Below are 24716 nucleotides of genomic sequence, written 5' to 3' on the forward strand. Positions count from 1 at the left end.
TTGGAGAGAACAACTAATACTTCTTCCTCTGAGATTTGGTTCTGGACTCAGCACATGCTTAGAGAGGTAGTCTTAAATTAATTAAGTAATTAAGAAGGAACGAGCAAAGCATCCACTGTGTTCAAGGCACTGTCATGATGTGCCTTACTCTTTAGGTCACACCTGTTACAGAGAGTCCTTTCCTGCTGCTCCTGAGTTGGTTAAAAATCACGGTAGACTGTCTTCTTTCACAGTAAGAGCTTGAAATGCTGCTCTTTGGGCATTAGTCTCTCTTTAGCATGCTGACCTCAATCGGCAGAGTATATGGTCTCTATATTAAACTTTTTAATTTTCTTTTTATTTTAGAAGAGTTTAGGTTTACAGAAAAATTGCAGAGACAGTACAGAGAGTGTTTGTGTACCTGACACTCAGTTTTCCCTATTATTGACATCTTACACTAGTATGTGTATTAATTAGTGAACCAGTTTTTTTGTATTATAACCTATATTTATTTTTGTCTATATTTCCAGACCTTCTTCCTGTGGCTTTTCCAATTATCTTTGAAAAAGATAATTGGCATTGAGAGGAGCATTTGTCTACTGATAATTCAGAAACAGGAGTTGAATCAACAACTTAAACCGTCTCTCTTACTGTCTTTGGGATTGCCTTATACTAACCCCTACTTCTGATCTCTTTGAGAAATCATGCAGTTGAGGGGGAAAGCCTGCATGGAAAAATAAATACAACTTGTATCATGTCAATATAACGCTGGTGTCAGTTATATGTGTCTTTCAAAAAGTATTATGATCTAATAAATACAGTTTGTTAGACAAAAAGAAAAAAACTTTTAAAAATGGGTTCATGCGGAACAAATAATGAAAAGAGTATTTTTTTGGTGAAAAGATTGTACACCGTCACTAGTGGTAACACAAGTTCTCTATCTTCTTTGCCTCTAGATGGCACTGATTTTATGCTGGCCTATCATTTTTGACCTATACAATTTGGAATTAAAAAGGTCTCTTCTGCTTAACATCACATTCATGTTCACTAGTGCACTCTGTTTTCATTTTCGACCCAGCAGAACACAGAACTAGGAACCTCTTTTATTTGCTGTAGGAATCCATTCATAACAAAGTCATTTGAGTGATACAGAATTTGCTGTAATTTTTTAAGTAAAAATGAAGAGAGTATTTGTGTCATGTAATCTGCAGTGAAATCATTCTGGAAAATTTTAAATGAGCCTGTCTCTTATCTCCAAATCCCCTTCCACATCCCCTATCTGTGTGTCCTATGGTGACCTTTAGGTTTTCACTTCCCAGTTCTCCTACCCCCACCCCCTACCCCAGGCTCCCAACTGCCAAAGAATTCTCTTTACTTGTTACTCAGAGACTACTGTTCTTTTAAAAAATGTTTTCCATTTAATAAAGCTGGTAATCTCTTGAGTTAGATCTTTTCTAATAGAGTCACACAGCTAAATTAAACATTAAAAAAATCAGTTTGCAGAAATGTTTTATGACTATAGGCATAGCTTCATTCTAAGACAAAGCACATCAACACCATAATGTCACTTTGGTACTATTATCAGTTTTAAAGCTCCTCCTCCTCTTCCCCATTCTCTCCCCCCTCTTATTCCTCCCTATCTTTTTCTCCTCTTACTCTTCCTCCTCTACCTCCTCTTTCTCCTTTCTGTCTTTCTCCTCTTCCTCCTCCTCCTTGTCTTCCTCCTCCCACTCCTCTCCCTTCTCTTTTTCTTCCTCCTCTTTCTCTTTCCTCTGCTCCTGCTCATTCCACTTTCCGCCTCTTCTTTCTTAAAGTGCTCGTTTGCACAGCCTAAATTCATAGTTATGACTGCATTTCTTTCTCTTTTTTTTTAATCCTCACCTGAGAAAAATCTTTCAGTGGTTTTAGTGAGAGGAAGGGGTTGGGAGTGGGGATGAGGAGAGAGAAACATTGATGTGAGAGAGAAACATTGATCAGTCGCCTCCCGTACATGCCCTCACTGGGGATTGAACCTGCAACCCTTTTATTTATGGGATGATGCTCCAAACAACTGAGCTGCACTGGCCAGGCCTGACCTCATTTTTTTCTTGTATTCAACCCATTTGAACTATTTTGTTTGGCTGTATCACCCACCAGTATTTTTCCATTAACCTTATCTTGGATTTTCTCTTCATTACTCATGTCACTTGTACTTGTATTTGCATTTGATACTGTTCAGAGCACGTATGTTGTTAAGGGCTGTTCTATATAGGCTGTAGAATTTTGCTTTATTACCTCAGGGAAAGATCGACTTATGAACCTAAAATTAACTGAATTGGTGACTGGCTTACAAACTGGTTAAAATTTCAAATGCTGTTGAAGTAACATTATCATATTTGTTTTAATGTTATAGTGCTGAAATGCTTTGTAACTTGAAAACATTGTATCTGTTTTTAACTTATCTTTTAAAACATTGTCTTGATGCTGCTACCACAATTTCTTGTTCCAGTACTTCCCTTGTTTAGGTTATTCAGAAAGCAAGCATACTTTTTCTCTCATTGTGAGATTAGGCTAGCCCTCAAACCTGTTGCCAAAGGCCATAGCTCAGGCTGGAATGTGGAATTGTTTCATCAGCAGAGATTGAGTTAAAATACAATGAACTTGTGCTCCTGTGTATCTCACATGCTTAAAATATTCTTGTTGCGTACCTTCCCTTTTATGAGCTGCCAGCCACCATAGGGACTACTTAAATTAAGATTTTCTCTTGATTATTTTCTATGCCATGTCACCATTTAGAGCTTTATAAAATGAATAGCAATATCAGAAACCCAGGTCTTTTCCCTCTGGAAGGTTTCTTCTGAACCACTTTTGGATTTGAGCAATGTTTCTCCTGCTTTCTCACCTGTATGAAGAGTATTTATGTGTTCAACTTTCAAACATTTCTGTTTCACATTTCTACTACTGTTTCCTTTGGTTCTCTTCTTTCCTTTAGGTAAGAAGGAAAGGACTGAGCTAACCTGCACCAACTTCTGGTGTCATAATAGGCACCACAGAAATATCAGCCTCCCTAGACTTGATATGGCCTCTACCACACAGGGCCTTCCTGTTAATGATGCAGAACATTGTTGTAATTCACATTTGGTTTCAAAGCAGTCGTCCTCAAATAACTGTTCACATTGATGCAATTGCACATATTAATGCGCTGAAAAGAAAATCTTATCATTTTTGAAGTGTTTATTTACCTTGTACAATAATAATTTAGTTAGAATAAACTGTTTAAACTGTCACTATGTTATATAGGGTACCCAAAGCAGACTCAGTGTGCGACACCACTACAGCGCCTCTCTCTTCATGTTTTTTTTTTTTTTTTTGAAGAAAAACAGCATTTATTAAGTCTATATATGTCATATACTATGCCAGATGCACAGATACACACACACACACATCCTCATTTGTCCGACAGAAGTGATTACCTCATGAGGCTGTCCTGTGGATTAAAGATTTATATCTATAACAGCATTGCTACTGACAGATTAGAACATAGACTCCGAAAGGTGAAGAAGTGACTTGTCTGTGGCTGTGATGCTATTAAGTGATAGAATGAAAACCTGAACCCAGGTCTGGCTCAAAATGCAGAATGCTTTCCACTGAATCATATCTATGCAAACAGCCTTACCCCTCCATAGTATTATTGTAACAGTTGCTGCTAACAATTACCTAGCTCTTCTCATGTGGCAAGCCCTGTGCTAAACAATTTATGTATATGATCTTATTTAATCCTCGTAATCACACTGTGAGGTAGTTTTTATCAAGATCTCCATTTCTCTCTTCATGTTTTATATTCAGTTCTTAACCCCATCCATCAGACTCTGTGGATGCTTTCTGCATGGAAGCCAAAGAGTTGATAATGTATATTCTGTCCTGGAAATTACCATGGAGCCTTGGAGATGCAGTTGTGAATCAGATTTTGGGTTGAATTCAGGCTCTACAACTTATTTAATAGGGAAGTTATTTAACTTATCTAAACCCCAGGTTTCTTATTTGAGAAATGGGGAAATAATAAGGATTGTGAATGAAACCATGTAGTAAGCAAGGTAAGCACCCAATAAGGTAGCAGCTATAGTCGTCGGCAGCCGTCCGTCTCGAGAGACGATGCTGTAGCTTCTTAAGAGTCTATCTGCACCGCCGAGAATGGCTGTGCAGTCCGACTCGGGAGTGACACGGTATCTGTCTCCTCCCGTGTTGAATCGACATCTTATGATGACGCTGGAGTGTCCTCTCCAGTGAAGCTGAAGCTACAGAGCCTGGGCAGGGTGATATGGAGGGTCTGCTGTTGCCCATGCAGCAGACCCCCCCTCTCTTCGCAGCTGAAGGGTCCAAGGGAAAGACGGAGTCAATACAGCTTGGCTTCAGGTGCGCCGCAGGAGTTGCCGGTGTTTGACTACAACGTCAAACCGCCTTAGGGACTCCGGCTCCGGATTTTCTGTCGGGGTTTACTCCCTTAGCCTTTCCCCTGAAGAGGTATGCCTCAAGGCAGCGGAGGTTTTTTGGAGTCAGAGTTTTACTATAGCTATAGTAAATGATCAATAACTGTTAGCGATGGTAGTGCAAGCAACAGCAGCAGCAGCAGTAGCAGCAGTAGCAGCAGTTTGTTAAAGGATGATTTTATCTGTTGCAGGAAATCAGAGAGACAGGGTAGGTGTTTAGCATTGATATATAAAGCAGGTTACATAAATTAAACCAATCACCAATGGATATTTTTAAATGGCTGAATAGGAAAATGGTCACTTTGGGAAGTCCTAAGTAACTTCCTGAAATTTTGCTATCATCCAGGCCCCATTTACACTTGGCCATTCATAGAATTTTACATAGATGTATATTATTTTCTGATCGTTTGCTTTTCTGTTTGCTCTTAAAATGTGTTTAAAATCTCGGTCATTTTGAAAAATTTTTTTGGCATTCTAAATTTTAAATCTAATTGATTTTTGCAGTCAACTTTTATTTATTTTTACTTTTTTTTGCACAATAAAAAATACATATTTATTATAAAATAATGCTTATTTCATGATGAGAATAGAAAAACAACACTATGAGCTATTAAAAAAGTTCTGGAGCTCAGACTCTGAGGAATAAGGATAAGAGGCTTTTGTGTCACTTGGAGCAGGAGCACACTATCTTGAGGCTCTCCATGCTCATGCGTGACAGGTGTGGCACAGCACGTACAGAATACTGGGAGCATGGCTCAGAACCTGCCAGAAACACAAGGAGACTATATGGTCCACATGAGATTCTCTGGCCATGATGATCAAAGAGGGGAACTTGAGGTCATATGGGAATAATGAATAATAATTAGAGCCTGTAAGCAAAAGTGGACTCCCAGAAAATTATATGCTTGATTTTGCTGGACACTTAGAGGAACTACTAGCCTGCAATTGCCTTAGTCCATTTTCACAGCCTGAGGTTCTCTCTCTCTGCCCAGGTACTGTGACATCTGCCTACAAGTCTATACAAGAACTGGCTTATTTTTGTATTCATCCTTATCGTGAGGATAAGTTCTTTAGGGCTATTTATCTGACACCCAACTTGGTCATATACTGAGGACTTTTACTTTGGCCTCACTTGCTGTGGTAGCTTGTCACAACCAATGTTCAGTTTTTCGATTGATACATTGGATAGACACATATTCTCAGTTTGGTGCTGGGCTTTCTCCCCGCCCCCCTCTATTGTGTTACTTTTTCAATGCTTTTAAGAATTTTTGTGTTTTTTAATAGATTTATCAGGATGTTATATTCTAAATATTCAGCCCAGTATTACTAGAAACAACAGTTAATTTATTATTTTATTTAAAAGTTTTTTATTTTTGATTTCATGAGACATCAGGTGAAAAGAATGGTAGATTCATTTGTTCAGTTTTCCTTCCTGAGTCAGTCTCCTAGAAGGTAAAGATCTGCTTTGCTGTTAAAGGTGGGGGCACTTTATTTAAGTGGTAAAGCAGCTTATGAATAATAATAGCTGTGATTAGTAATTATGATTGTGATGATAAAGAGGAAAATTTATTTAGCCATTACAATGTGCCAGCTACTCTATGCTTTTCATGCATTATTTTATTTAATTATTATAAAGTGTCTGAATTTAGTATTACTATTTCTACTTTACAAAGCATTACCTGAGGTTTAGCTGCCATATCACTTGCTGGAGTTTTCCTGGAAATAAGTGGCCCTGTCCTGGGCTTTGGAGATACAGGGTTAGCAAAGTCGAGCATACTTCTGTCTTCATGGACTTCACAGGATTTAATTCCTAGACTATACTTTCTACCTAGTTTCAGGACACATTAAGGATACTGTGGGATGGTCAGGAATTTAATTTTAGAGTTGAAAAGTCTGATTCACTGGTATTTCCGCTAGCATTGAGGACAATATCTCTTGTGAGGAAATGACTGTAAGTTAACACAGAAGTAAAATGGAGAGATCATCAGAGATCAGAACAGTGTCTTTTAATTCCCTAAACACTGGAGCATAGTGCTTTTGTTTGAAGTTGGTACTAAATGAATGTTAATTTCAATATGTTCATTAGCCATAAGACAATGGATTTTATTCCCACAGTATGTTTTTTGATATAGATGCCAGGATACTGTTTTTATTAATTTATATTATTATCCTTGGTTTACAGTTATTTGCTGGTGTAAAGGATGGAGAAAGCCTGCAGCTCTTTGAACAGAGTTCTCGTTCTGCCCATAAACAAGAAACACATACCATGGAGGCTGTGAAGCTGGTCGAGTTTGACCTTAAGCAAACACTTACCAGACTTGTGAGACATCTGTTTGGAGATGGTAAGTTCACAAACGCCTTTGTCTTTGGGTGCTTAAATAGTCAATACTTATCGTCATTCTGAGATCATCGAGGCTAGTTTTGTCTAGATTTTTTGGTTTAAGTTGTGGCTTTATGGTTCAGGTCCATAGTGAGGTAGACCTTATGGATTATCTAGTTCATTCCATGTGAGGATCAAGAGGATATGAAAATAGAATTTGCTAGAGAAACAAAATGATGATATCCTGTGATGAGAATGATAATGGACTAAGATCAGGTCATTTATCCATGGTGAGAAAGCATACAGACTGATTAGTGTTCTTATATAATTATATTGTCATTAGGTCAGACTTGAACAATGGAGCAAGATTCTTTTTCTTTTTAATTTTATTTATTTCTTTAACTTAAAATTGTTTCAATTACAGCTAACATTCAATATTATATTAGTTTCAGGTGTACAGCATAGTGTTTAGAGAGTTATATAACTTAAGAAGTAACCACCTCAATAAGTCTAGTACCCATTTGACACTATACATAGTTATTACAATATTATTGACTACATTCCCTATGCTATACTTCACATCCCCATGACTGTTTTGTGACTAGCAATTTGTACTTCTAAATACCTTTACTTTTTCACCCAGTCTTCTAACTCCCCTCCCCTCTGGCTATCATTAGTCTATTTTCTGTATCTATGAATTTGTTTTAATTATGTTTATGCTGGTCTTTAGATTCTACATATAAGAGGCATCATATGGTATTTGTGTTACTCTCACTGACTTATTTCACTTAGCATAATACACTCTAGATCCATCCATATGGGACAGGATTCTTTTATTTATTTGTTAAATATAATTTTTTATTTTTAAACATATTTTATTGATTATGCTGTTACAGTTGTGCCAGTTTCTTAATTTCTATTCCCTTGCTCCCCTCCGCCCAGTACCCCTCTTCCTCTGGCACTTATCCCTCCACCCCCCACTTAGTTCATGTCCATGGGTCGTGCATATAAGTTCTTTGGTTTCACCCTTTCCTATATAATTCTTAACACCTTCTCTTTATTTTGTACCAACCATTTATGCTTCTTAGTCCCTGAACCATTTCCCCCATTCTCCCCCTTCGCCCTCCCAGCTGATAACCCTCCAGATGATCTCCATACCTACGATTCTGTTCCTGTGCTTGTTGTTTGCTTAGTTTGTTTTTATTTTTATTTTTTAGATTCTGTTGTTGATGGTTGTGAGTTTGTTGTCATTTTAATGTTCATAGTTTCGATCTTTTTCTTAAGTAAGTCCCTTTAACATTTTGTATAATAATGGCTTGGTGATGATGAACTCCTTTAGCTTTACATTGTCTGGGAAGCACTTTATCTGCCCTTCGATTCTAAATGATAGCTTTGCTGGATAGAGTAATCTTGGTTGTAGGTCCTTGCTTTTAATCACTTTGAGTACTTCTTGCCAGTCCCTTCTTGCCTGCAAAGTTTCTTTTGAGAAATGAGCTGACAGTTTTATAGGAACCCCTTTGTAGGTAACTTTCTTCTTTTCCCTTGCTGCTTTTAAGATTCTCTCTTTATCTTGAACCTTTGGCATTTTAATTATGATGTGTCTTGGTGTGGTCCTCTTTGGGTCTAGTTGTGTGGGACTCTCTCTGCTTCCTGGACTTGTATGTCTATTTCCTTCCCCAAATTAGGGAAGTTTTCCTTCATTATTTTTTTACATAAGTATTTAATTTTTATTCATCTTCTCCTTCTGGCACCCCTATGATTCAGATGTTGGCCCGTTTAAAGTTGTCCCAGAGGTCCTAAGCCTCTCCTCATTTTTTTTCAATTCTTGTTTCCTCATTCTGTACTGGTTGACTGTTTAATTCTTCCTTATGTTCCAAATCATTGATTTGAACCCCAGTCTTCTTTCCTTCACCATTGATTTTGTGTGGATTTTTCTTTGTTTCACTTAGCTTAGCCTTTACTTCTTTCCTTTTGCATTTGCCATACTCAAGCATATCTGTGAAGTCTGTGAGCATCTTTATCATCAGTGTTTTGAACTCTGCATCTATTAGGTTGGCTCTCTCTTCATCGCTTAGTTCTCCCACTGGAACCTAGATCCATTCCCTCTTTTGGGCCATACTTCTCTGTCTCCTCAACTTGACAGGCTCCTGTGTTTGCCTCTGTGTCTCAGGTAGAGCTCTTGCACCTGTTAACGTTATAAGGGGCAGAGCCTTAGGTATTTGTCAGTAACGGGGCCTGTTTCACCACGTTGTCGTGCTGTATGTGGGGAAGTGGTCTGAGAGGTAACAATACCTCTTGCTCAACACTTGCCCCTTTTCCAGGCACTTCTCCCACTTCCTGTATGGTACTGGCACCTCTCTAGCTGTTTCTCTGGTTGTGGTTCCCAGAATGGGTGGGTCTGCAGACATTCTAGGACCGTGGGGGCCTCTAAACAAACGGACTCTGCTGAGAGACTGGCAGTTTATTCCTCTGCCCCAACCCCCACTGGTTTTCACAGTCAGAAGCAATGTGGCTTTATTTTCCCGGCACTGGAACCATAAGCTGCGCATTTGGTCTCGTGCTGGGAGCGCTCCCCAGGTGTCCCTACTTTTTAAATATGTAACTATGCTTTCCATCAGCCTGCCACTGCCACAGCCTTCTTCTGCTGCTGCTGCTGGCACCACACCGCTTCCTCTCTGCCCTGGCTCTAACCCTCCTACCTGTCTGAATGACTATTTCTTCTTTATAACTTTGTTGGACTTTCATGCAGCTCGACTTTTTGGAACTTCTGGTTGTCTCTAGTTTTGTGGTAGTTGTATTCCTTCTTTGTTGTGGAAGGAGACGCCACGTTTCTTCCTACTCCTCCATTTTGGCTGGAAGTCACAAGATTTTTAACCATGTGAGTGGGCCCAGTGGAGAAGTTTACATATTTATATATTATTACTACAGTTAATAGCAAAAATATTAACAGTGAATTTCCTGGAAGAACAATATTTTTAAGAGCTGGACCCTCACTTTAGTCACTTGCTCTTGATTATTTCTCTAATAAAATTTTTGTTTGTACTGCATGCCCTTCCACTGATTTCTAGCTTCCTTGAGATAATATTTTGTTTCTTTTTGAAAGCTGTGAAGAGAAGGTTAGGACATTTTTCTTAATTGTGACCTACAATTTAAAAATGTTTAGAAGACAGAAGCTAAGTAAGCTCTTATTCTTGTGAGCTGTTTAAAAGAACATCTTTATTGAGGTATATTGACAAAAAATAATCTATATATATTTAAAGTATACAATCTGCTAAGTTGACATACAATAAACTGACCATATTTACACACTTTTATTAGTTTGACCTAGGTATATACCTGTGAAACCACCAGCAGAATCAAGATAATAAACGTGTTTATCACTCCCAAAAGCTTCCTCCCATCCCTTTTCTACATCTCCTCATTCCAGGCAACCAGTGAACTACTTTTTGTCAGTATTGATTAGTTTTCACCTTTTAGATTTATGTAAATGGAATTCTATAATGTCTACAATTTTTTTCTTTTTTTTTTGTCTGGCTTATTTTACTTAGCATAATTATTTGGAGATCCATCAATGTTGTAGTGTATATCAATAACTCGTTCCTTTTTATTGCTAAGCACCATTCCATAGTTTGTTTATTCATTCACCCACTGATAGACATTTGGATTATTTTTAGTTTTTTGCTGATACAACTAAAGCTTCTAGACGCATTTCACACACAAGTCTTTGTATGGACTTATGCTTTCATTCTCAGCGGAATTGCTAAATCATATGGTAGGTGTATTTTAACTTTCCGAGAAGCTGCTTAACTGTTTTCTGAAGTGGTTTTGCAGTTTTACATTCCTTCTAGTTGTGTATGAAGGTTCCAGTTGCTCTACATCTTCCTTAACACTTGATATATAGTAAGTCATTTTAATTTTAGCCATTTATTTTTTATTTTTTATTTTACTTTTGCTTAATTTCTTCACCTTTTTCACCCAGACCCTCTACCCCCACCCCTCTACTATGAGTCTGTTTCTATTTTGTTAGTTTATTTTGTTCATTAAGATCCACATATTTGTTCTGATTCACCTTTCCTGAAATTTCTATATTTTTTGGATTCTTTTCTTCTTTTTTAAACTTTATTATTATTATTTTTTATTTCTTGGAGAGGGGGGAAAAGAGAGAGAAAGAGAGGGGGAGAAACATCGATATGCGAGAGAAACATCCATTGTTGGCCTCTCGCATGCCCCTAACTGGGGACCTGGCCCATGACCAAGGCTTGTGCCATGACCAGAATCATATTGATGGCCTTTTGGTTCACAGGCCAGTTCTCAATCCACTGAGCCACACCAGCCAAGGCTAATTTTAGTCATTTTAATGGGAGTGTAGTGGTATATCAAATAAGCATTCAGCATATATAAAGATTTTTAAATAAGCAAAAATCAATCTGAGAGAAATGAGTGAATATGAACGTGACAAATGATGTAGTTAGAGGACTAATGAATATGTGAAAAGATGCTTATGCTAATTATTAATCAGAGGAAAACAACTGAAAACCACCATTAGCTATTCTTTGCCATTTTGTATATATACAAATATTCGTTTTAGGTATATTTTATTGATTATATGGTTATTGTCCCAATTTTTACCTTTTTGCCCCCCATTGCCCAGTACCCCGCTTCTCTCCAGTAATCCCACTCTTAGTTCATGTCCATGGTTTGCGCATGTAAGTTCTTTGGCTTCACTCTTTCCTATACTAATCTTAACATCCCTCTGTCTATTTTATTCCTACCAATTATGCTTCTTGATCCCTGCACCTTTCCCCCATTTCTCCCATTCTCCCTCCCAGATGATAACCCTCCAAATGATCTCCATACCTATGATTTTGTTCCTGCTCTGGTTGTTTAGTTTGTTGTTGTTTTTGTTCTTATTTTTTAGATTCAGTTGTTGATAGTTGTGATTTGTTGTTCATTTTAATGTTTATAGTTTTGATCTTCTTTTTCCTAAATAAGTCCCTTTAGCATTTCGTATAATAATGGCTTGGTGATGATGAACTCCATTAGCTTTACCTTGTCTGGGAAGCACTTTATCTGCCCTTCCATTGTAAATGATAACTTTTCTGGATAGAGTAATGTTGGTTGTAGGTCCTTGCTTTTCATCATACTGAATACTTCTTGCCAGTCCCTTCTAGCCTACAAAGATTCTTTTGAGAAATCCACTGATAGTCTTATGGGGACTCCTTTGTAGGTAACTCTCTTCTTTTCTCTTGCTGCTTTTAAAATTCTTTCTTTATCTTTAACCTTTGGCATTTTAATTATGATGTGTCTTCCTGTAGTCCCCTTTGGGTCCAACTTGTTTGGGACTCCCTGTGCTTCCTGGACTTGTATCTCTCTTTCCTTCACCAAATTAGGGAAGTTTTCTTTCATTATTTTTTCAAATTAGTTTTCGATTTCTTGCTCTTCCTTGCCTTGTTCTGGCACCCCTATGATTCGGATGTTAAGATGTCCCAGAGTCTTCTTAAACTCTCCTTATGTTTTTGAATTCCTGTTTCTTTATGTTGTTCTGGTTGAATGTTTATTTCTTCTCTATGTTTCAAATGGTTGATTTAAACCCTAGCTTCTTTCCAATCACTCCCATTCCTGTTGGTCCCTTGTATATTATTTTTCTTTATTTCACTTTGTATAACCTTCACTTCCTCCTTTATTTTATGATCATACTCAGTGAGTTCTCTGAGCATCCTTATTACCAGTGTTTTGAACTCTACATCTGACAGGCTGGCTATCTCCTTTTCACTTAGTTCTCTTTCTGGGGTTTTGATCTCTTCTTTTGGGCTATACAGTGGTCCCTCTCTATATCGCTGTTCACTTATCACAGCCTCACTGTATCGCAGGATGTTTTAAAATATTATTTATTTATCGCAGATTTTTTGTTATATTGCGAGATTTTGTGGTACTGTATATGTATGTTGTTAAAGTTATGTAGGTTTAAGAGTGTAGAATATGTTTAAGAACATAAGCAGTGTTTAGAAAGTGTGGAAAAGGTTAATAAGGGAGTGGGAAAGGTTAATAAGGGACTGGGAACAGTTAATAAGTGTGTGGGAAGGGTTTATAAAGCCTTAAAACATATATAAATACTAAAATAAATGTAAGGTTCCTACTTCGCGGATTTTTATCCATCGCAGGGGGCGTCTAGAATGTAGTACCTGCGATAAGTATGGGAATATTATACTTCCCTCAGAGAAGGAAAACTGATTCCAAAAACCTCCGCTGCCTTGCGGCATACCTCTTCAGGGGAAAGGCTAAGGGAGTAAACCCCGACAGAAAATCCGGAGCCGGAGTCCCTAAGGCGGTTTGACGTTGTAGTCAAACACCGGCAACTCCTGCGGCGCACCTGAAGCCAAGCTGTATTGACTCCGTCTTTCCCTTGGACCCTTCAGCTGCGAAGAGAGGGGGGGTCTGCTGCATGGGCAACAGCAGACCCTCCATATCACCCTGCCCAGGCTCTGTAGCTTCAGCTTCACTGGAGAGGACACTCCAGCGTCATCATAAGATGTCAATTCAACACGGGAGGAGACAGATACCGTGTCACTCCCGAGTCGGACTGCACAGCCATTCTCGGCGGTGCAGATAGACTCTTAAGAAGCTACACCATCGTCTCTCGAGACGGACGGCTGCCGATCGATCGATCGATCGATCGATTATACTTCCCTGTCTCAACTTGACAGCCTTCCTGTGTTTTCCTTTGTGTATTAGGTAGAGCTGTCGCTTCTGTTACATTGTAAGGGGCGGAGCCTTAGGTATTCGTCAGTACGGGGTGACCCGTTTCATCACGTTGTGGCGCTGTATCTGAGGGAGGGGTCAGAGTGGGAACAATGCTGATTGTTCAGCCCGCTCCCTTTTCTAGTCACTTCACCGGCTTTCCATATGCAACAGGTGCCCCTCTAGCTTTTGTCATGGTGATGATTCCCAGAGTGGGTGGGTTTGCCTACATTTTAGGACTGTAGGAATCCTCTAAATGAACCCTCCTGAGAGACGGGCAGTTTCTTCTGCTGCCATAGCCCCCTCTAGTTTTCACGCCCAGAAGCAATGAGGCTTTAGTTTTCCCGGTGGTGGAACCATTAGCTGCATGGTCTAGCCTGGGGCTGGGATTATTCCCCAGGTGTTCCTTCTGGCTTTTATAATATTGGACTGCTTGTTCAGTCAGCCATCTGCCCACCGCCTCCACATGCGTCCTCTCTGTCCCAGCTCCCCAGCTCCTCCCCTCCTCCCCATCTGGATGAGCACTTCTCCTTTAAATATTTGGTGGTCAGGTTTCCACACAGTTTGATTTTATGGTAGTTCTGGTTTTCTTTTTTTTTTGAGGTAGTTGTAATCTTTAGTGGTTGTGTGAGAAGGTGAAGCATTTCCACCTACCCCTCCATCTTGGCCAGAAACCTAGAAATATTTTTAACAATCTAGTATTTGTAAGTATTGTCAAAGACATAGAAAAGTAGATGTAGTACAAAGCCCTGGTCTTATGTAGGCGTCTCAGCTGCCAACCCCAGCTGGAGCTCAAGTACTCACTTACTCTTGATTCACCTTTGTTTTTTCACATCTCCAGATTCCCCTGCTTACCTGGGAATTCAAATGTGTATTTAAAAGGATTCTTGTTATAATTTACTACATTTCTTTAAAAAAATATATGCTGTATTGATTATGCTGTAACAGTTGTCCAAATTTCTTTTCCCTTTGTTCCCTTCCACCCAGTCACCCCCCTCCCTTCAGTTGCCCCCCACTCCCTTAGTCCATGACCATTGGTTGTGCATATAGTTCTTCTCAACATCTTCCTGTCTACTCCACTCCCTCTTACTATGCTTCTTAAATCCTGTACCATCTCCCTCCCTTTCTCCCCTTCCCCCTCCCTACTGACCTCCCCCCAATATGTTCCCCATACCTATAATTGTTTTCCCACTCTCGTTACCTACTTAGTTTGCCTTTGTTTTGATCCCCTGGCTTCTGTTGTTGGTTGTTGTGATATAGTTTTCATTTTAATGTTCATGGTTTTGATCCTGTTTCTCCTAAACAAGTAACATTTCAAATAACAGTGGTTTGGATCTGATGAACTCCTTCAGTTTTACTTTGTCCTGGAAGCACTTTCTCTGCTCTTCTATTCTGAATGACAGCTTCGCTGGATAGAGTAATCGTGGTTTTAGGTTTTTGCTTTTCATTACTTTGACTATTACTTGTCAGTCCCTTCTTGCCTGCAGAGTTTCTTTTGAGAAATCAGCTGATAGTCTTATTGGGACCCCTTTGTACGTAATTCTCTTCTCTCTTGCTGCTTTTAAGATTCTCTTTTCATCCTTAATTTTTGAAATTTTGATTATAATGTGTCTTGGTGTGGTTCTCCCTGGGTCCAGTTGTTTTGGAACTCTCTGTGCTTCCTGGACCGGTAAGTCTATTTCCTTCTCCAAGTTAGGGAAGTTCTGCTTCATTATTTTTTTCACATAAGTTTTCAATTTCTAGTTGTTCTTCTTCACCTTCTGGCAACCCTATGATTTGGATATTGGCCCACTTATAGTGTCGCATAGGTTTCGGTTTCTCTTCTCATTTTCCTCCCTTTTTGTTTCCTCTTTCTGCAGTGATTGACTGTTTGTTCCTTCCCTATGTTCCGATTTGTTGATTTGATCCCTGGTTTTCCTTCCCTCACCACTAGTTTTGTATGTGTTTTTGTTCATTTCAGCAGGACTAGCCTTCATTCCTTCCCATCTTGTTTAAGATCTGCTGTTAGGTCTGTAAGCATTCTTATAACCAAAGCTCTGAACTTTGTCTCAGAAAGATTTCCTATCTGCTGCTTTGTTAGATTAGATATTTGCTGTCTGGTTATCTGCGTGATTGGGATCTCTGTCATGATCTGTGCCATCCTGACAGTTTTGTGTTTACATTTGCTTCCTGGGCGGGGCTGTCATACCTCCTACGCTATATGGGGCGAAGCCCCATGCACTCATCACAACCGGGTGACCCTTCTCACCATGCTGCGGCGCTTTCTTTGGGGGCAGGGGTCCAAGATGGATTCCTGCCATTCACTCTCTGTTGAGAGACCGGGAGCCTCTTCCTCCATCCCCACCCCCTCCGGGCCTCACAGTCCAAGGCAATGGGTGTCTGCCTTCCCCGGCGTTGGAATTGCAAGCTGATGCATCTGGTCTGCAGCCGAGGATGCTCCCCAGGCACTTCTCCCCTCCCCTTAAATATGGGTGTCTGTGCTTACCACCGTCGCCGCTGTCACCGCTGCTACCGCCGCCAGCACAGCGTGACCTCTCTGCCCTGGCTTCACCCCTCCCACCCGTCTGGACGAGTACCACTTCTTTATAATTTCATATGCTAAGACTTCCATTTATTTTCTGGAACTTCTGGTTATTTCTGGTTTTGCGGTAATTGTATTCCTTCTTAGTTGTGGATGGAGACAGAGCGTGTCAGTCTAGGCCTCCATCTTGGCTGGAAGTCTCCTGTGTGTGTTTGCCTCTGTGTCTTAGGTAGAGCTGTCGCTCCTGTTACGTTGTCAATTTACTACATCTCTGGTTCTCTATTTTAGCACATTTTGTTAGAATATCTATTTTCAAATGTGTAGTTCATGTAATATTTAAGAAACTAATAAATAATTCTATATATTTTTTATATAAAATTTAAAAAAGCGTATGTCAGCTTCACACTAGTTTCTTTTTCTAGGAGATGGAGAATCGTATTAGGAAAGAGGTACAAACCAGGCTTCAAGTGTGTATATAACATTTTATTAAAATAAAAAAGATAAGTTAAATATAAAAGCAATGCTATGATTTGATAAAACTGAACAGTGGGTGCATGGATCTTTGCTATTTTTTACTTCTGTCTCTTTGTTTGAAATACTTCATACTAAAATAGTATAATATAATGGTGAAACGGGTTTGAGATAGATTATCGATGTGAAAATTTTATTATAGTTAGTTTCTCTTTACTTTCATGATAAAAGTTATGATATTTTTATTTTATTTTACTTTTTAATTAATTTTTTGTTTTCAAATTATCTTTAATTGAAATATTTTCCTTTGTAGTTCTTAACTAGCTGAGCATACCACTCCACCACTGCTGATGCCATGTGTGATATCATGAGGTGTCGGCCATCAACATTGCAGCCCACAGGCTGGGCAGTCCAAAGGATCTCTTTAATGGTTCCAGAGAATTCTCTAGCTAAAGATTAACGCTGCATCTGTCGGGCAATGTTGACAACCTCATCAAAAGTGATATTTCCACTGTGCTTAATGCTTTTTTGCTTTTCTTTCTTTCTCATGGTGATTCTTTGAGGGCTCTGATGATCAGGGCAGAGGCAGAAGACACTACCTCAATCTGGCCTGTCTGTTCTGAATAGTCAGTTTCACTGTGATCCTCAGACCCATGCAGTCACCAGTTTCTTTGGTGATGTCGTCATCAACCTTTTTGGAAGACAGGCCTAGGGGGCTGATTTTGGGGGCCAGGGCAGATGTGGCACCAACTTCCACACTGGAGCACCTCAGGTATAAGAGTTTGATTTTGTTGGGGTTGAACTTTTGCGGCATGGTGGAGGTGCCTGGTGTCTGATGAACCCAGGTTCAAGATGACCGAAGAAAGTTGTACTTTCACCTCCTCTGAGTCGAAAGCTGAAAGTGTTATTTTTAGAAGTAATATAATCTAGTTAACGCTGCAGGGAGATGAAATTTTTTAAAGCCATTTTTGTAGTCGGTTTTGGTAGATGGGCTTTCTTATATTTTAGGGAGATAGTGTTCTGTCTCTAGTAACTTTACAAAGATATTCAGGCTTATCTGTATTTTTTATTGTCAATCTATAGAGAGACTCGTTACAGCTCTCCTTATTTATGTCTTGCTGTTCACATTTCTATCATCAAATGATTTGCTGTTTGTGAGGTTTAGAAACTGCTTCTCGGTTAGATAACTGAGTGGTTCTGAATAAATAGGTAGCCTGCTTTCTCTAATGACTAGTATTTCCTTTTCCTCCTATTTCTTTGTTGCTTTTCATCAGCCCCATTCCTTCTCCCCTACCCACCCACCTGACCTCTACCACACCTCTGTTTAGTACCGCCAGCTCCTTCACTGGCTAATTCTTGTCTTCTAGTGTCAGCTCAGATGTCCTCCCTCTAGGACCTGTTTTTGCAGTTCATGCTGAACCCTGGACAAGGTACCTTTTTGTGGTCATCTAAGCTCTCTTTGGGGCGTAGGCTTTTACTTTTCTGAGCAGGAAGCACCCCTGGATTTCCACCATATTGCAGCATCACAGTATTCTATAAGCTAGATATAATCCCTGTCTGCAAGGATACATGAATCTTAAATGCCCTCACAGGGAAACTGTGTGTTACGGGAGCAGGTGAGGTTCCTTCATCAGTATTCGGCATGTGCTCCAGGAAAGGTTCTTGGCTGGGGAACATCAGAACTGACACAAGTCATTAAGAATAAGCAAAAGTGCTAGAGCCTTAAAGAATGAAGAAAGGAAGAGGGGAAAGGAAGAAAAATGGTTAACAGAGAACTCTTATGACCACTGAGAAACAATGGTATGTAATCAGAAAAATTAAAGTTCTTTCATCCTTTTACTCTGAAATCTTGAATAGGTCGTTTAGTACTTTAGGCCTCAGTTTTCTAACTTTCTAAGGTGCCCTGTAAAAAGAAAAATTTAAAGAAATGCATAAAACTGAAAATAATGAAAGAATAAAGAAGGGAATGAGAATTATGACAAAGCAGGGAGCATATGAAGGAATAGTAATACAACCGAAGAATAGTAGTTATGGCTGATTTGTTCTAATTTTGTCTAATGAAATGAGATGTAGCTTTATGTCAGATTGTGGTACAGCAGTCAAACTGGTGTTGGATGATGGCCTTAACATTGTCTCTGAGCACCAGCAAATATTTTTTAAAGAATACAATGTGCCACATACTGTGGAGATTATAAAAACATTATCAGGGGCCTTGAGGATATACATTTCTCTGAATATGGTCCTGAGCTTCCCTTTGTGTTATTACTTTTAATATTTGTATTTGGATAGCTTTTAAAACCGTGCATTCGGGTGAAAGTTCCTGGATAGCAGTTTTCCTTATAAAAAAACCATTTCTGCAGCATATGATTTTTTTCTGGCTGTGATACCCATCATGCCCATGGCCAGTAATTAACAATCTTAACTTGAAACAGTAATGAAGTTGCAGCTTTTTTGCTTTCGGGAATTGTTTACTTTATTCTTAAAATATATTGGCCTAGACTGTTAGGTTTTGGATTTCATTACAGATCAAAGTTGCTATTTTATAAATCTTCAGATTTCCTTTATTGTGGAATGGCATTAAAGTGAAAAATGTACCTGCTTGAAGAATACTTATATTGTTCACATGTACTAAAGTCTACCTGTGAACAAATTCTTATTTTTTCTTTCTTCCCAACCATGAGATCATTTTTAATTCTTTTCACACAGTATCCAAACACCCTGAAAATCCTTAAAGACATATTAGCCACACATCTTTGCCTAGCCCCTGTGCATCTTTGCGTAGCCCCCGTGCATCTTGGTCTAAGTGCTCCGTGCATCTGTGCTGAGTATATTCTCAGGGAGCAATTGTCGGAGGGGGTGTGTGAGCCTGTGCCCGGTGTCCGCATGTTTATAACACCTGCTAAGATGCTCTCAGGGAAGATACTAAGCAGGGTGGGAAAGTGACTCAAACCAAGGCCCATTTTATGAACTATAAAAGGTGAGGAGTATGTATTACAGAAAACAGGTGCTGTTTGCTCTCATAGTTTTCACATGAACGTTAACAGCTCCCTCAAAACTCTTGGTTATGTCTTCTGTACTTTGAAGAAAAATGCCTTGTACTTGCTTAAAGCATTTCAGAGGGTCATTTCAGTTTTTTGGGGGGTGGGGGTGGTGCTAGTTTTATAAAAATGTCTTGATAAGCCTGTCTAGGTACAAATATTCTCTATGTACAGTACTCTCTTAATAATACTTAATAATACTAGGTACAATACTCTTAATAGCAATGATAATGATGATGACAATAATAGAGATAATAATTAACAGTTCTAAACACTGTGCTAAACACTCTTACAAGAATTTTTTTTTTTGACCTTTTTCTATGATGTAGGTATTTAAAAGTGTTTTCTCTTATATTGATTTTAGGATAGGGGAAGAGAGGGAGAAAGAGAGGGGGAGAAACATTAATGTGAGAGAGAAACATTTATTTGGTGCCTCTCACATGCACCCCAACTGGGGATGGAACTCTCAACCGAGGCATGTGCTGAGAATTGAACTGGTAATCTGTCAGGCTGTGAGACAGCGCCCAACCAACTGAGCAACAACAACCAGGGCATGTGATATAGGTATTATTATAATCCCCATTTTTTAGATGAGGGAACCTAGACACACAGAAACCAAGTACCAGGTGAAGATCACAGAGCTGGGAAGTGTTTGAGGCAGTTTTAGCCTAGGCAGTCTGACTTCTGAGCCTATGTTAGAGGCTAGCTCTTTTTTTTTTTTTTTTCTTTTAAAGATTTTAATTTTTTTTTTTTTTTTTTTTTTTTTTTTAGAGAAAGAGAGGAAGGAGGGAGAAAGAGAGGGAGAGAAACATCCATGTGTGGTTGCCTCTCGCACACCCCTGACCAGGGACCCGGTCCGCAGCCCAGGAATCAAACCAGTGACCCCCTGGTTTGTAGGCCAGCACTCAGTCATCTGAGCCACACCATCCAGGGTGAGGTTAGCTCTTTTGATAAATCATTTTAATAAGACTCTGAGGCCTATGAAAGCCATGGTGTTAAAAATTGGTTCTCTTCCAAGTGTTGCCTTCTGACTGTCCCCTTACTCTGACTCCCTATCACTGGCTTGTGGCAACACCCTATTTACCTCATCATATTTAATTACATTCTGGGTACCAAAGATCACTTAAAAACTTCAAATTCAATCTTTCTTTAATTAGTTAATGAGTAGGAACTGCCTTGGCAGGCCTCAGAATTATTCAACAACTCTTTTGTTTGTTTTTATAAATTTGTCTAAGCTTTTCCCTTTTTAAAAGTATTAGTGTTGCATTCCTTTGTTCTTGAAAAGCAAAATTAAACATCAGAACACGCGCTTTCCTTGTGGCAGTTTGTGTTGTTATTATAGTTGTTTTAGTTTCAGGTTTTTTTTTTCCGTTCTCCAAAGCAGTTTATTATTTTCTGCTAACATTTCAATTGTACCAGCATCCTAAGGCTGTTACAAGAGAGGTTATCAGCTTAGAATTACGACGAAATAAAATAACCTTTAGACTATTTTTATGCTTGTCGAATCTGCTGTCATTTTTAACATTTCTAAATTGTTTCTTCTATATTGTACCATATTTGGCAAATCATTTCTTTCAGAGAAACTAAGGTGGGGATTTAGAATTCCTAACATTTTAGTCCCACTTTCTCTCATTCAGGTTTTACAGCCCTTCTCTTGCACAGTCTTTTTACTAAATATTGGAATTTCCCTTTATAAAACATTTGTGTCATAGCATAGTTTGGATGAACTAGTCTGCAGGGGAAATGGATCCTCTGTTGTTGACTAGATATGTTGCCATGGGCAAGTCATGCTTCTTTCCATTTGTTTAAAAGCAAAAAAGGCTTGTGGGGGTCAGTGAGATGCACCTCCTAGTGTCCCCTCCAAGGCCTCTGCCAGTGGGAATGCAGGTGGCCTCCAGCTGTCAGCCACCTCGGGGATTGCCTCCCCTGTTGGTAGCCTTCTTGCTTAAGGATGTGCCCTTCCTAGAGCTGCCCACATCTAAAGACTGCTTGTGGCAGGAACATAAAGGCCCAGCATTTTGCCTAACACTCTATTGCCCCATTCAAGGGCAATTCTGATGGGCTGTTTCAACTCCAGAGTTCTGGCCCTCAAGGTTAAGGCTTTTGGGGGCCTGATTTGTTGTCTTCTCCCTCTGCCCCAACCTGCTGCCACCCTCTTAGTTCCAGACGTGTGGATTCCCTTGAATTAACTTGTTTGTCAGCCCAGCCTTCACAGGGACCTATATGTTGTCCCATTCAACGAGAACATTTCTGGGCTCTGTACTGTTGTTCTGGTCAGGAGTTTTTCCATATCATTTCATATTTTTCTCTATTCATGAATCTCTCAAGTCATATAAATTTCTAATGACTATGTTGTGCACCTGAAGCTAATATTGTATGTCAACTATCATTGAAAAACAAAAAATTATAAAAAACAAAGTGAAAGTGGTTGATAATAATAATTAGGTTTATAGTCTTCAGTTCTACTTTGTTCCTAAAATTGACAAATTAAAAAAAATTAAGCATGTTGAGTAGTTTTTAAGTCTGGTGTCATCTGATTTGGAGAGGTTTGTCTTTCTCAGAGTACCTAGAAAGTGAAGTAGCAAAGTGGTAGTTGTGTTTAGGCAATGTTAAGTTGCCTCACTGTGTCTTGGATATAATTTAGGCAGGTTGCACTGTCAGGTAAAAACTGGCTGACATACTCAACCTCTCTGAGCCTTGGGATCACTAGCTATGAAATGGGGATAGGAAATGTCTTGCAGTGTAGAGGTGCTTAGTGGAAATAGAACATCACCTTAGGAATCAGAAGAACAGAGATGTAAGACCCCCTTTTCTTTAATGTCTGGAGAATGGAGAAAATATATATTAGAGTTGATCTCTGGTCTAGGTGTTGGTACAAGGAAACCTCTCTAGAGAAAGCTTGAAGTGACAGTGGTTGAACTGAACTGGAGTATATTTAAGAAGCCTAAAGTTCATGATTTTATGGCTATTGGGAAAGGTATAGCAGATAGTTTTTCTACGGCAGAAATAAGAAGTTGAAATTGTTGGGATTTTATTTTAAATAAGACAAAATTATGGGGCCTTGAGGTACAGACAGTGAAAAAAAAGTATTTAAAATTTTAGGGGTACTGTATCAAGATAGTTAATGTGCCAGGAACGACACCTGTTGCATATCGTTTCTTCTTGTAGTGGTCTTTCAGGTGGTTGGAGATAGGTCACCCGGAAAACATTAAGATTTATGGGAGAGGGAAATTCCCTTCTCTTCTCCTTAGGTTCATAGAAAGCTCAATTTCTTGATTCATTCCTGTCATTTCTCTTTTGGCCTCTCTTCTAGCCCTAGCCCTATCAAAGACTAGATAGTCAAGGCAAGGTTATTTAAATTCTGTTATCAATCACTTTAAGTCTTTTGAACCCTTGACTTGTCCAACTCACTTGTTAAACACCTCACCTTGAAAAACTCACCTGTTAAACACCTAACCTTGAATTGATACCGAGATCTACTTTTCCTGTTTTTTCCTGTCTGCTCATTTTGTATTTAATGATATGCCATTTTAGCCAGGCCAAGGTCAGTAGGGATCTTTTTTTTCTTATCTTTGGTCCATTCACTGTACAAATTCTTTCTCAGTTATTCCAGATCATGAACAAGTCTCAACATTCCTAGTCTCTGTCAGAGGATAAGCTCATCTATTTCATTAAGGAAATTTAGGTGACCAGGTGTGAACTTGGTGCTTACTTGGCCTCCTGGTCCCATGCTTCTTGATTCCCATTCCATTATTTTCCTCAATGATCAATTTAAAATATGTTCTAAAACTTTATCATCCCCAAATAAAACAAATGAAGAAATGCCATCATTGAACTTTCCTTTCTTCCTTCTCTAGAAGCTTACTCTCCTTTTCTTTTTTAGCCATACTTTATTGCATGTACCTTTCTGTTTCTGCTCAACCCAGGTCATGTTGATTTTAACGGTTCTACTGAGGTCACAATTGACTTCCCAATTATAAAATCCAACAGATTGATAAAAAAGTGTGGACCATTTCTGCTTATTTAATAAAAAAAACAAAGCTAAACATTTTAAAGTATATAATTTAAGTTGTGACATATTTATACACATATGAAATCACCACAATCAATGTAATGAACATATATCTATTACCCTCAAAAGTTTCCTTGTGCCCCTTTGTTATATCTTCCTACCAAACTAATCAAGTAGTGATCAGCTTTCTGCCACTATAAATTAGTTTGTATTTTCTAGATATATGCAAATGGAATCCTATAGTATATCTTCTTTTGCCTGGCTTTTTTTCACTCAACATAATTATTTTGAGATTGAGCCATTTTACCTTTCTACTAGCAGTATGTGAGAGTAGAAGTTGTTCACCATCCTTGCCAATATGGTATGGTTGATCATTTTAATTTTAGCCACTCTAATAGGGGTATAATGGTATCTGACTGTGATTTTAACTTACATTTCTTTGCTTATTTGCCATCCACATACCTGCTTTGGTGAAGTGCCCACATGTTTTGCTTATTAAAAAACCAGTTTTCCTATTATTGATTTTTGAAACTTCTTTATATATTCTGGATATGTCTTTTATCAGATATGTGATGTGCAAATATTTTTTCCCAGGCTGTGGCTTGTCTTTTCATTCTCTTAACAGGATCTCTCAAAGGACATATGTTCTTGATTTTGATGAAATAAAATGAAACATTTTTTTTTCTGTTATGAATTATGTTTTTAATGTTTCTGAGAAATCTTTGCTAATCAAAGGTGATATTTATTTACTCTGTTTCTTTTTCTAGAAGTGTTATAATTTTCAGTTTTACATTTAGGTCTGTGATCGTTTTGAAAAATTTTATATAGTATGAGGTATAGATTGAAGATTTTTTGCATACAGCTACCTAGTTGTTCTGTTACCGTTTCTTAAAATGATCACCCTTTTTCTACTTTAATTGCCTTTGTATCTTTGTCTAAAATCAATTGACCATATATGTTTGGGTCTATTTTTGGGACTGTATTCTGTTCCATTCATCTATTATTTATCTATCTTGATGTAACATTGCACTGTCTTTTTTACAGTAGCTTTCTAATAAGTCTTAAAATCAGTATACATTTTTCAACTTTGTCTTTTTCAAGTTGTTTTAATAAGATTATTTGAATTTATATGATTACTGTTATGGTTGGGTTGAGATGACCATTTTGCTCT

General features: G+C 38.6%; 1 protein-coding gene across 10 annotated transcripts in view; it reads left to right on the top strand.

The window, feature by feature from the left end:
* The window catches only part of FARS2 (phenylalanyl-tRNA synthetase 2, mitochondrial), a 582942-nt gene that overhangs the window by 170483 nt on the left and 387743 nt on the right, over nucleotides 1–24716 (top strand). For all 10 annotated transcript variants that reach the window (XM_090269837.1, XM_090269841.1, XM_090269834.1 and 7 more), the window contains one exon: nucleotides 6628–6787. In XM_090269837.1, coding sequence (XP_090125963.1) covers nucleotides 6628–6787 — 160 coding nt within the window. The remainder of the gene's footprint in view (nucleotides 1–6627; nucleotides 6788–24716) is intronic.

This window comes from Furipterus horrens, unplaced genomic scaffold (assembly GCF_987537825.1).
Source record: "Furipterus horrens unplaced genomic scaffold, mFurHor1.1.pri manual_scaffold_3, whole genome shotgun sequence".
Taxonomy (NCBI): domain Eukaryota; kingdom Metazoa; phylum Chordata; class Mammalia; order Chiroptera; family Furipteridae; genus Furipterus; species Furipterus horrens.